The 12,768-nt window shown below is 44.9% G+C and overlaps 1 protein-coding gene and 1 non-coding gene across 2 annotated transcripts in view; one reads left to right on the forward strand and one right to left on the reverse strand.

Annotated features, from left to right (window-relative positions):
• LOC106806993 (ryanodine receptor-like) overlaps positions 1 to 12,768 on the reverse strand; it is a gene marked incomplete in the record, with an annotated part of 96,104 nt that overhangs the window by 2,644 nt on the left and 80,692 nt on the right. Inside the window, 14 exon segments of the mRNA XM_014809189.1 lie at positions 70 to 315; positions 846 to 960; positions 1,620 to 1,743; positions 2,021 to 2,131; positions 2,382 to 2,497; positions 3,273 to 3,483; positions 4,189 to 4,964; positions 5,404 to 5,626; positions 6,104 to 6,324; positions 6,811 to 6,977; positions 7,346 to 7,590; positions 8,113 to 8,272; positions 8,748 to 8,883; positions 9,305 to 9,408. Of these exon segments, the coding sequence (XP_014664675.1) occupies positions 70 to 315; positions 846 to 960; positions 1,620 to 1,743; positions 2,021 to 2,131; positions 2,382 to 2,497; positions 3,273 to 3,483; positions 4,189 to 4,964; positions 5,404 to 5,626; positions 6,104 to 6,324; positions 6,811 to 6,977; positions 7,346 to 7,590; positions 8,113 to 8,272; positions 8,748 to 8,883; positions 9,305 to 9,408 (2,955 nt within the window).
• On the forward strand, positions 12,230 to 12,302 carry Trnat-ugu. The gene has a single exon. It is a non-coding gene; the product is annotated as a tRNA-Thr (tRNA).

The following is a 12,768-nucleotide window of genomic DNA, read 5'->3' on the forward strand; positions in this document are numbered from 1 at the left end:
CCTCTCCCTCTCCCTCTCCCTCCCCTTCTCCCCATCCCTCTCCCTCCCTCTCCCCCTCCTCTGACGTACCCTGTGCCTCGAGCGAGTGCTCCTCGCTGCGGCCGACCAGCGAGTACTGGTTGTTCTTGTTGAGGTCTGGCTCGAGGAAGGCGACAGGGAACGTGCTCGCGAACGCGCCGAGGCACTGTCCAAGCGCGCTGCGGTGCTTGTCCAGCTCTGCGATGATCGTGCGACGCTCACGGAACTGCGCCGCGCTCACGCCGAGCGTGTACAGGCTGTTCAGGATCTTGTAGCAGGCAAGCTGGATTTCTTCGACTGCAAAACGACGAGTCGCATGTGACGATCGAAAATGACGGCGCGATCGTCGTCGTTATCGACGTCTACGTGATTTTTTCGGTGTTGCTATTATTATTTGATTAGTATTTATTAATTGATTGTTAATTATTATTAATGCTGTTGTTATTTCTTCAATTGCCTACGCACACCACAGTTATTATTATTATTATTTAATTATTATTTATTAATTAATTATTAATTATTATTCATAATCATTATTTATTATTTCCTCCTCTGCCTACGCACACCACACTGTTATTATTATTATTGTATAATCATTATTTATTATTTAATTAGTATTTAATAATTAATTATTACTATTAATTAATGCTGTTATTATTTCTTCCATTGCCTACTCACACCACACCCAGCAGATTGGATGTGTGGTGCGGAGTCCCCCCCTCCCACATAGACTTGGGTACTGCTCAAAGAAGAAGCATTATTATCATTATATTTCTTATTTATGCATATAAAATTATAATTATATTATTGTTGTTCAATATACTCACCGAGAAGATCCTTGCCAAAGTTGTTGACACCAAGATGGTTGAACAGCGCAGTGAGCACGGGGAGCAGCACCATGTGTGCATAGTTCAGCGTGCAGTAACTCTTTCTCGCAGTTTCCTGGAGTTATACAAGTAAATGTCTATACATCCTCGCCCTTTACAGGTGATTATTTGCAGATATTTGCGCATTAGGAATTAAATGCAAAGTGTGTCAGTTACTCAGTCACAAATGATTCTTGTAGCAAAAATTCACCCTACAGACCTAAATGCATTTATGTCTAGATTTACATCGGTACTCATCGTAGACATGGTATTCATTGTTATTAAATTTAAATCATGATTGGCCTCCACTAGGGTTGTAGCCAGGACAATTTTATTGCTGGCTAATATCAGTGATTGCGAGCGTAGTGAGCGGAGTGAACGGAGCGCAGCGGTTCACGACCGGGGGTCCAGGAGCCCTGTACGATGTATGATGTGATCAGATGATGATTTTACGCGTAATTATTGTTGAGATTAAACTCAGAGTTGTTTTTAAATTAATTCTAAGTGTATCAGTTGTAATTATTTGTAGATTACTCATTATTTTAAAGATAATTTTGCACAAACTCAATCATTTTTGTGCCGGTCGGCGAAAGGATGTTATTTAAAGCTGCGTGCCGGTCGGCCAACACCAGAGCCGGCTATTACCGACCGGCGTAGCTACAACGGTGGCCTCCATGTATTCTAAGAAGCTGCTGCAGACACATTAGTTAAGCCAGGGTCTCTCTCGCTTCTCACCTTGATGTTGAGGAAGGTTCCATCAAGCATGTTGTCCATGACAGCCGTTAGGTCGTCTGCGGCATTGTTAAAGAACGGTTGCATGAGCGCGCGCACGAAGTCTGGACGACTTTTCACCACAGACCTGAAATACAGAGTAAGAATTACTGATTGAGCCATCCCAGGAACAAGAATAGGAGAGAAGGTCAGTACCGAGAGAAAAACGAACAACGAGAATAAAAATAAAAATTATAATGTCAAGAGAGTAGTGTAACAACAATAGCTCACAGGTTTCTAAAGTTTAAATCGTAAAATATATTATCTACAATATCTATATGAAAAATATTTCATCATGATATTTTCTCCTCGTCAAATCATTTATCGTTATCACGTTACGTCATATCATGCAGTGCTACACTCACCCGGCATCAATGGCTTGCACTAGCACCTCCAAGCTCTTGACTGTCACCTGAGCTAAACTTCCAAACGCAGTGAATTTGGAACGGAGAAGGGATGCCAGCTTACAGAACAAACTGAAATGAAGCATGCCTTTTATTATATTTTCTGAGATGATAGGTTTTGTCTGATGGCGTGCATAACACATCCGTGTTGCTACTTCCTGGTGATGTTGAAGTGTTCAGCAAACCACACTCAAGGAATGTTTCTCTGGTATGGAAATATTTTACATATGTGGTTATGGATGCATTATTGCAAGAAGTTCGTTTAGTTCGTAAAGTAAGATAACTAATAGACTTGCGGTGTTCGCTGCATTGTGTTTCATACCTTCCCACTAGTTCTTTCTCCTGTATTGATGCGTGGCTCATTGAAGCTGCACCGCCACTAGCCAGGAAATAAACTCTGTGCGCGACAAAGTAGCGTTCCACCAATGGCAGCGCCACCTGTATGCAAATATGTAAACATCACAACCATACCTCGCAGTGGGGAGACTTATGTTTGCTATTACTGATGCCAAACATTTTTTATTATGACTTACTTAGCGATTTCTGCAGAGTGAACATGTGTGCTACAACATGGTTTACATAAACAAGTGTATAAGCTACCACTCTGATTAGTTTGAGAATACATGTGATTTTAACGGGAATGCATAACGTCATAAAAATGTGCTCACATCTCGCAGAAAACGACTATCACCTACACCAAACCTTTTCCCATACACACTTGTGACTTTGTTCGCTCCCGAGTGAGTGCGTGCGTGCGCGATAATGGTGCAAACCTCACATGTGTGCGCATGTGCGTCTGTGCACGCACGTGCGTACACGGGCATGCGTGGTGTGACTGTATGTGCATGCCTGCATGTAAGCATGCACACGCGTGTGCGGGGTTGCGCATGCCTGCGTGTGCGTGTGGCGCATGCATGCGTGCATGTGCACGCTCGCTTGCCTGCGTGTGTGTGCACGTGCGTGCACATGCATGCGTGCATGTGCGCGCTCGCGTGCCTGCGTGTGTGCACGTGTGAATGCATGTACGCGTGCGTGTGCGCACGCGTGCATGCGTGCGTGTGTGCACGTGTGCGTGCGCATGCATGCCTGAGTGTGCGTGAGTGCGCGTGCGTGTGCGCACGCGTGCATGTACATGCCTACGTGTGCGTGCATGCACCCCCGCTCGTGCGCGTGCCACCAGCCATCGCGCGTCGCCAGCCCAGCCCCCACGCACCTTGCCGAAGAACTTCACGTCCTCTGTGGCCGTCACGTAGCTGTTCCTGCGACTGTACAGCCGGCTCGTGTACAGCTTGTTGAGGTTGTTGCCGGCGCGGTCGAGGTAGCCGAGCAGCTTCGTGAGCAGGCTGTGTGCGAAGCGACTCTCAATGCCCGACTCGTCGGTCGCGTCTACAGTCTGCTGCGTGCGCAGCCGCGCGTCCATGGCCCTGTAACAATGTTTACATGTGTTACTGGGATGGATGCGATCCGTGTATGTGCGCGAATGTTACTGGTCATTATACGGGTCGTTATGTGTTGTTATTGGGCGGTGGCGTTATGCAGTGGTGCCATACGTGCGTTACAGCAGTGTGTGGCTTAAATAATTAGTAGTTTTCAGTGTACCTTTCAGTATGTTTCAGGGTTTTTTATTGTTTAAGTTTACAACAAAGCGGCACGCGGTCGTTACGCGTCAGTGGCATTACGTGGTGGTGTCGTTCTTAGTATGAGATATGCCTATGTTACAGTAGTGTGCAGCTTAAATATTTACTTGTTTTTACATCAGCGTACCTTTAAAATTAGCTATGTTTCGATTTTTTTTTTCATTGGTTAAGTCCGAAATGTATAACTGATGTGATAATGACATGATATCTTGTGACAATACAGAGATACACAAGCACATGTGCATTCAGATGCACACAATGTAACACTCACACTCACACATGTATGTGCGCATGCACACACGCACACACGCACACACACGCACGCACGCACGCACGCACGCACGCACGCACGCACGCACCGCCACGCCCACACACACACACACACGCCCCCCCCCCTACAACACACCACGCGCGCGCGCGCACACACACACACACACACACACACACACACACACGCCCCCCTACCACACCACACACATACGTACTGCCGACAATTTGTATCCCTGCAGCTGCAGGAACTTGACCATGTCGAGCGAGCGCAGCCGCTCCTTGCGCTTCTCGCGGTCCGTCATCATGTCGTAGGGGATGAGGTTCGGGTGGCTGCCGCCGCCCTTACTGCGCAGGTCGTCGATCGTCTTCCGCGCCCAGATGTCGTGCGCGTTCTCCGCGAGCCTCTCCGCGAGCGCCTGCATCTCCTTCGTCAGACTCAGGTTGGTCATGTCGACCGGCTTCGGGCTGTACCCGTGCACCGCGTCGAATCCCATCGACTTCGCAGCCTGCATGCTGCTACGGCGGCGCCCCGTGGCGGCCGCCGCCGTGCCCGCCGCTCCAGCCTCCCGTGCCGCCGCCCCGCCGCCGCTCGCGATCGACCATCCATTCGCGAGCATCGCGCGCAGCGACGCCTCGATCGGCTCGCGGTACATGCGGCGGTCGTAGTCGGTGAGCAGGTCGAACGGCTTGAGGCGCGGGTGCAGCCGCTTCTCCGGCACGTAGCTGTCGGCGTGCGTCCAGCCGCGCTCGAGCTTGCGCGACGCCCACGCGTCGTGGTACTGCTCGGCGAAGCGGTTCACGAAGTCGCTGATCGCCGGCGGCAGCTGCACGCGGCTCGTGTCGACGGGAGTCGGCGTGTAGGTGTACATCGACGCGAGGTGCTGCTTCGTGAACCACTCGTCGTCGACGCTCGTCGTCAGCGTGTAGTCAGGCGACAGCGCGCAGCCGATCGCAGACAGGCATGGCAGCGCCTTCGCGAACAGGTTCGGGTCGTAGGCCTGCGGGGCGGAGAGAATGCGGCATTAGGCGGCCCGTGTTGGCCGACGAATCTCACAGGCAAATTTGTTTGTGGAGGGCAGGCATTTCATGCACACACACTGTAATCGAACATCTGCACGAATCTCACATCTATCACTACAAACTAGGTAGAAAAACGATTAAAATTGTTGAATTAAAATAACTAAATTATAATTAATTCTGCACGAATCTCACATCTATCACTACAAACTAGGTAGAAAAACGATTAAAATTGTTGAATTAAAATAACTAAATTATAACTAATTCTGCACGAATCTCACATCTATCACTACAAACTAGGTAGAAAAACGATTAAAATTGTTGAATTAAAATAACTAAATTATTTAATAATTGAAGCCGTCAGCCGACGCGACTGCGATGGCACAACCCCGCGTCTCCTCGCGACGTCGCTATACGCACCCTGTTCGCGAGCGAGTCGAATATGCATGAGAAGAGCATCATCGTGAGCCGCTTCTCGTCCTCGCTCGCCGTGCCGTAGCCGCTAGCTGAGCCGTAGTACTGGCCGCAGCGTTCGTAGTGCAGGTTGAGGATGTTGAGCGACACGTGCGTGTACTCGTTCAGTGATGGCACGTCGTGGATCAGCTTGCGCAGCAGCGGCAGCATCTGCACCGGACGCAGCTCCCTGTAAGACGCGAGAGCGCGTGAGAGAGAGCGCGTGAGAGGCAAAGTCGAGTAGGGCAGTGTAGGGGTCGATTTCATCGATCGATCGATGAATAGAAGAATTCTTTTATTTATTTGTTCATCGATCATAATATGATTGGTCAGTTGGTTGGTTGGCTGGTTGGTTGGCTGGTTGATGTATTGATTGATCAAACCTAGCACCCATCACACACCAATAACCAAATACTCATTACATACTGATAACCCAAGTCAGTTGTTAATTACTGGTAATTACAGATGACAGTGGGAACCACTGACCCTGCCTAACACACGTGACATGCCGATTACATTATTATTATTATTATTATTATCATCAATCTTAATCTATAAATATTTATATCTCTAATCGTTATTGCATGTAATTCAAATACACATAGATGTACTGAAGACGCGAGCTAGCGCGAACACAACCTTCGCACCGCCGCGCGCGGTAACCTACCTCGTGAAGGCGACGAGGAAGTCGGACAGCACCTCGCGCTGCACCTTAGTGAGCGTCGCGCACTTAGAGATGCGGTAGGACGTCTGCAGCGTGGCGTCCAGCAGCTCCGTGTAGTGCTCAGAGTCGTGGAAGTAGTGCGCATAGTTGGTGAGCAGCGGCAGCACGCTCTGACACAGGTAGCGGTTGAGAGCCAGCGCCAGGTCACTGTCGTTCGCTTCCGGCTGCGCGCCGCCGCCGGGAAGGAAAAACACACGATTATTCGTTCATCGTTCACGTTACTGTTCGTATTTTTTTTTAGTATTCATATTATTTATTCACGCTTTTTTTTGCTGTTTTTTTAGAATTTATATTATTTATTTACACTACGCATTTTGTAACCATCAACATTATTTCAAAAATTCAAAAATTTCATAAATTCTGAAGATGGCTGTCAGAACGACAGCTGAAACTGTCAAGGTAAACAATTTAAGGATTTAACCATGAACAATGATGTTATTAATCAACATTATTTGTTTAGTATTTGTATTATTTATTCATGCTATGTATTTTTAAATGTTATATTGTATTTATATATTTTTAAATGTATATTTCATTTAATGTGCTACTATATCTTCCCTGCATATTCACGTGTCTGCATTAGCAATGTTAGTTTTCAAATGTATATGCTGGAGAATTCGCTTGCCGGGGCACATAGGGATAATTCCTACCGTGTCCAGGAGGACAGCTGTGCGAAGGTCGGGAAGGAGTCCATCCTCCAGCAACCGGAAGAATGTTTCCTGGTCAGGGATTCCGTATACACGTTCCATAAACAAGAGAACTGCCTGCCTGTGGCAGGGCAAGAGTCCTGGGGGCAGACCTGTAGACACCTTGGCATCTGTGAAAATGTCACGCACATTATTATGTGCTACTAATCCATGCTGTACAGAATTCTGAACAGATCCCATTACATTAATTACATGTATTCCGTGAGAATATACATAACGATAATATTATGTTTATAAAATATCTGCTACAAATGTCGTGGATTATCTATAGTAAGAAAAATGACATCCTTACATTTACTATGCGCCATACATTTATAAAAATGTATATAGTATTAATACAATAACATGCATCAGTACAATATTCACTCACTTATAAACTTTTCATTAAATCATAGTAATTTATATGCAACATTTTCAAATATGTATCCAGTATGAGATACATGCCAGTCTGTAGAGTTGGAAATACCGATATACTGACCATCTGCCTTGTCAGGCTGGATAACGTTGGGCAGCATGAAATGAAGACTCAAGCAGCCTTCTAGATCTTCCATTGACACAAGACTGCGCAAGATGGCGCGCGCACGAATTGAGTCACTCTTCGCCTGGTGTATGGTGGCGGCATCTGGTGCACAGCGGCCGAGCAGGTCAACTAGAGCGGCGTAGAAGGTCAAGATGGCGCCACCCATGTCGATGTAGTCCTCATCGTCTTCTGGGGCCGTCGCACTGAAGTAGTAGTTAGGTTCGTGTTTACTGCGAAGGTTTTACTTCCAATTAGAAACTAATGCTTTTCTTTCAATGGGAAACTAAAATGTAACATTTTCCATGAGAGACTGATGGATGTTCATTTCCATTTGATTTTCCATGATGTCACTTCTAAGATTTCACTTTCGATGGGAAACTAAGGTTTCAATTTCAATAGAAAATTAAAATTAAATTTTCTACGAAAGACCGAGATCTCACTTCCACGGGTTAACTTTTGATAGGAAACATGAGGAAGGTTTCATTTTCATGGGCAACTAAGGTTTCAATATCAATGGTAAACTATTGATTTTCCTAGCCCCCATTACACGACTACTGAGATCACTATACAGATCACTCCACCTTGACGCTTACTGTACAATCGCCGTTTTTCTCAAGTCACTTCTGAGCACACTTCGCTCCGATGCGTACTTGCTAGATAAAAGTACCAGTGTGTTCCATAATACTAAAGATTCCCCATCCGGAGTTTCGAACAATCGACGGTACCTTTGTGCGTTGTCTACGGCTATCTCCTGTGATATGCGTATGCCGTCCTTCATGGCCTTTAGCAGGCCACCACCCTCTCCTCTCAGCGCAGGCCCCAGGCACTCCGGTCGTCTGATGAGCAGACGAATCACCAGGTTCGCATTCTCCTCAACGCACTCACCTAACGACAGCGATTAACTCATTAATCGCTGATTAATTATGTTAATATTCTTGTTGACTGACATTATTTACAAGTTTGAACAACAAGTTTTATCTAGCTTTTCACACAAGCATGCTTCATGGAGGGCAACACTAAAAATTATTAAAAGGCAGGTGATAATATCTCTAATGAACTTGAACTTTTGATATTATCTTAAATTCACCAAACATTTCATTAATCCAGGGATTAATCAATGGAAATATGAAACCATTTTCATTCTCGTGAACACAGTCTAGTAACATATGTGGCAAGGCTGATCAGATTGAAACGTAGAATTAGTAAAGCTATTCCGTACTTACCTCCTGAATTAATTTATGACGAGATTTTCTTACTGTTACAGTTTGGAGATAAACATTGGGCCCCTATATCTACTATCCAACAGAAATTATTGAAAAATCAACATCACCATAATTAACATCATTAGCTGAGATCGTACCATTAACCCAGACGCAGAAGCGCATGAAGTCTAGATAACGCTCGCCCTCCACGGGGTCCCATCCGATGTCAGGATAGCCCTTATCCAGCAGCTCAGCGTTGCTTTGCAGTCCACAGCGGGAAAGATATACTGCCACCTATAGCCAGTAAATGATGAAATAATACTGTGGTACTTTGCAGTTCACAGCGAGAAAGATATACTGCCACCTATAGCATTAATTGATGAAAGAATAGTGCGTTACTTTGCAGTCCACAGCGGGAAAGATCTACTGCCACCAATAGCCATTAAATGATAATACAATACTGAGGCATGACATGCAAAGTACTATACAAGAATTAGTTTTTGACTAGTTACATGATACAGCTAGTGTGTACCTAAATCTCTCGTGGTTCTCTCTTGTTGACATGATGGCAGTACACTACATTTAGTTCCTGCTAGAGAGAACCATAAGATCTATTGCTTTACGAAAAAAAAGCTGCAAATCCCAACTTAAGATACTAGATAATTAGGGCAAGATACTGTATAAAAGTTCTAACTAAACATCTGCTCTCACTGACCTTCTCTAGATGGGTCTCTCTCAGTGCAAGAGCGAGTTCATTGTTGTCCATCAGTGAAGAGTAGGCTACATCCAGTGGTGCTGACCCTCTCAATGATGGTCTTGCTGTAATGCAACAACATTAGAAGACAGGTGAATAGCAAGTAGATTGAGGTTGGGCCACGAATAAATGTTTTGTGACTTAGTAATAAACATAGTAACTCTACCCAACATATGCTGGGAAACTAAGCAAACTATTTTGTCATTTCCTGTAGCCATAGGCACGCGAACATGTAATAATTACACTTTACTGGGTACTCAATAGTAACTACTTTTAAAACGAGAAAAGATGAAGATGACAATGAAGATGTGACATTATACGATTAGATATTGATGGCCACTATGAATAATATATCTTAACAGCACCTTACCAAATTTACATGTTATATTATTATTCATACATGATTATGATTAGTTAGGTGGCAACAGCTAGTGCAGTGCATCGTAGCGATACGATGTAGTGAACCATGACTCATCTCATCAAGCCTGCTTAGCCTCAGTGGTTAGCACTGGTTTTGGTAAACCAGGGGTGCATTGGTTCAATCCTCATAGGAGGCTGACATGAGTCTATTTTGTTACTTGCTAAGAGCCTCTGTCTTGAGCTCTCTACATAGATACGAATTGAGGTCCCTACGTAGGGTGCAGCACTAGAGATTCTGGTCTCTACACAGAGGGCTGCACTAGACCTTTAGGTCTCTATGTAGATGGCTGCACTAGACCTTTAGGTCTCTATGTAGATGGCTGCACTAGACCTTTAGGTCTCTATGTAGATGGCTGCACTAGACTTTTAGGTCTCTATATAAAGAAACTAATATTTGAGATTCAGGTCTCCACATAGAAGGCAGCACTCAGGACTCTACGTAAAGAGCAAGACTAGAGTTATTATATAATGCAATAATAATGCAGTGTTTACACTGGCCAAAAATGTCTGTGAGGTGGTAATTTTTTTGGGGTGTTTGTGCGTTTCGAAAATTTGTGAAAAAATGAGTACAATTTGTCTCGTGCATGTTTAAGCTATTTGGAACAATTGTATTGAGTTCTTGATTCTCTTGTTTTCAAGTTGTCAAAGCTTTCATCAGCAAGGCCGCTGTTCTGGACAAATTATCTGTGTGGCCGGCCTGCAGAATTTTTGAGCAAGGCGCCGCCTCATGTCAATGCTGGGGAAACACTGATAATGGAATGAAAATAAAATTCCAATCTGGAATTGGCAAAAACTACTGTTGCTGACCGTGATAACAATGTAGTTTTACACAGTTATTGCTGGTCATGCATCATATTGGATTATTATTTTATTTATAGTGTAGTTACACCTCATGGCATTATTCACGCATGATTATGCGTTTCTCAGGAGGCAACAGCTGGTGCAGCACAATGCAGCGATATGACGCAGCCAACCACGACTTATCTCATCAAGCCTCCTTAGCTCAGTGGTTAGAGCACTGTCTTGATAACCAGGGGGGGCGTCATGAGTTCAATCCTCATTAGGAGGCTGGACGTGAGTCATGATTTTGTTCCTTCTCTACTGCTTCAGAAACCAAATAATAAGGGGTTCTCTAGCACGGTATCCTCTATTACGCTAACCTGTTTATTGACAGTCTAGGTGTTGCCCGAGCTTCTCGCGCGTTTTGACTTGTTCGACAAGTTTATTATCATTACTTCGAATGGATGTTACTTGTCACTGGCCTCTAGATGGTGTCCACAGAAGATTCAAACTCTCGACATGAGAACTAACACTTGTAGTCTCTATGTTGGGAGCAGCATTTCAGAACTTGCCAGACCTCCATTACAGAGGGCCAGCCACTAGCGGATTCCATAGATCTCTACATAGAGGGAGCACTCGGGATTCAGGTCTATCATAGANTACGTCTAGGTGTTCCGAGCTCTCTGCGCGTTTTGATTGTTCGACAAGTTTATATATTATTTAGAATGGATGTTACATTGTCACTGGCTTAGATGGTTGCACAGAAGATACAAATCTCGACATAAGAACTAACACTTGTAGTCTCAATGTTGGGAGTAGCATTTCAGATGCAGGCCTCCATACAGAGGGCAGCACTAGGGATTCAGATCTCTACATAGAAGGCAGCACTAGGGATTCAGGTCTATACATAGAGGGAAGCACTAGGGATTCAGATCTCTACATAGAAGGCAGCACTAGGGATTCAGGTCTATACATAGAGGGAAGCACTAGGGATTCAGATCTCCACATAGATAATAGCCCTGGGGATTCAGATCTCCACATAGATAATAGCCCTGGGGATTCAGGTGTCCACATAGATAATAGCCCTGGGGATTCAGGTGTCCACATAGATAATAGCCCTGGGGATTCAGGTGTCCACATAGATAATAGCCCNAGGGCAGCACCTAGGGATTCAGATCTCCACATAGAGGGCAGCACTAGAGATTCAGATCTCCATATAGAGGGCAGCACTAGGGATTACGATCTCCACATAGAGGGCAGCACCTAGGGATTCAGATCTCCACATAGAGGGCAGCACAAGGGATTCAGGTCTCCACATAGAGGGCAGCACTAGGGATTCAGATCTCTATATATAGAGTAGCATTTGGGATTTGTTTTCATGAAAAAGGCAGCACCAAGGTTTCTCCATAGAGGGCAGCACGGAGAATTTCTGCCATCTTACATCACACAGCATATTATATTGTCATAATAATGGATGGGAAATAAAAGTCCAGTTAGCAATTGGCAAAAACATCTAATGTTGCTGACTGTGATAAAGACAGTTACTGATACTAATACATCTTTAATTCATGGTATAGCTACATCTCATGGCATTATTCATGCATGAATATGCACATGTCAGGTGGCAACAGCTGGTGCAGCGCAGTGCAGCGATACGACGGAGCCAACCTCAACTTATCTCATCAAGCCTCCTTAGCTCAGTAGCTAGAGCACTGGTCTTGTAAACCAGGGGTCATGAGTTCAATCCTCATAGGAGGCTGACGTTAGTCTATTTTATTCCTTCTCTACTGTTTCAGAAACCAAATAATAAGGCTCAGCAGGTATCCTCTATGACACTAACCACGATGATATGGCTTGAATGCTATAAGCTCTCCTACTTTTAGATTAATACCTTGTTTCACCAGGTAACACATTACTTACAATGGACCCTAATTTTTTACTGGTTCAGACAGTAGCACAGAAGATTCATGTCTCATACCAAGGATTGAGGTCGCCATGCAGGGTGAAGCACTACAGATTCAGGTCTCAACATAGAGGGCAGCACCTAAGATTCAGGTCTCTATGTAAGGATTAGCATTACAGATTCAGTTTTTTTTACATAGAGGGAAGATATAAAGCCTCAAGTCTCCATGTAGCCATACACAACAACACTACAGATTAAAGTCTCTACATAGATAATAGCCCTGGAGATTCAGGTGTCCACATAGGGGGCAGCACCTAGAACT

This window comes from Priapulus caudatus, unplaced genomic scaffold (genome assembly GCF_000485595.1).
Source record: "Priapulus caudatus unplaced genomic scaffold, Priapulus_caudatus-5.0.1 Scaffold189, whole genome shotgun sequence".
Classification (NCBI taxonomy): Eukaryota; Metazoa; Priapulida; class Priapulimorpha; order Priapulimorphida; family Priapulidae; genus Priapulus; species Priapulus caudatus.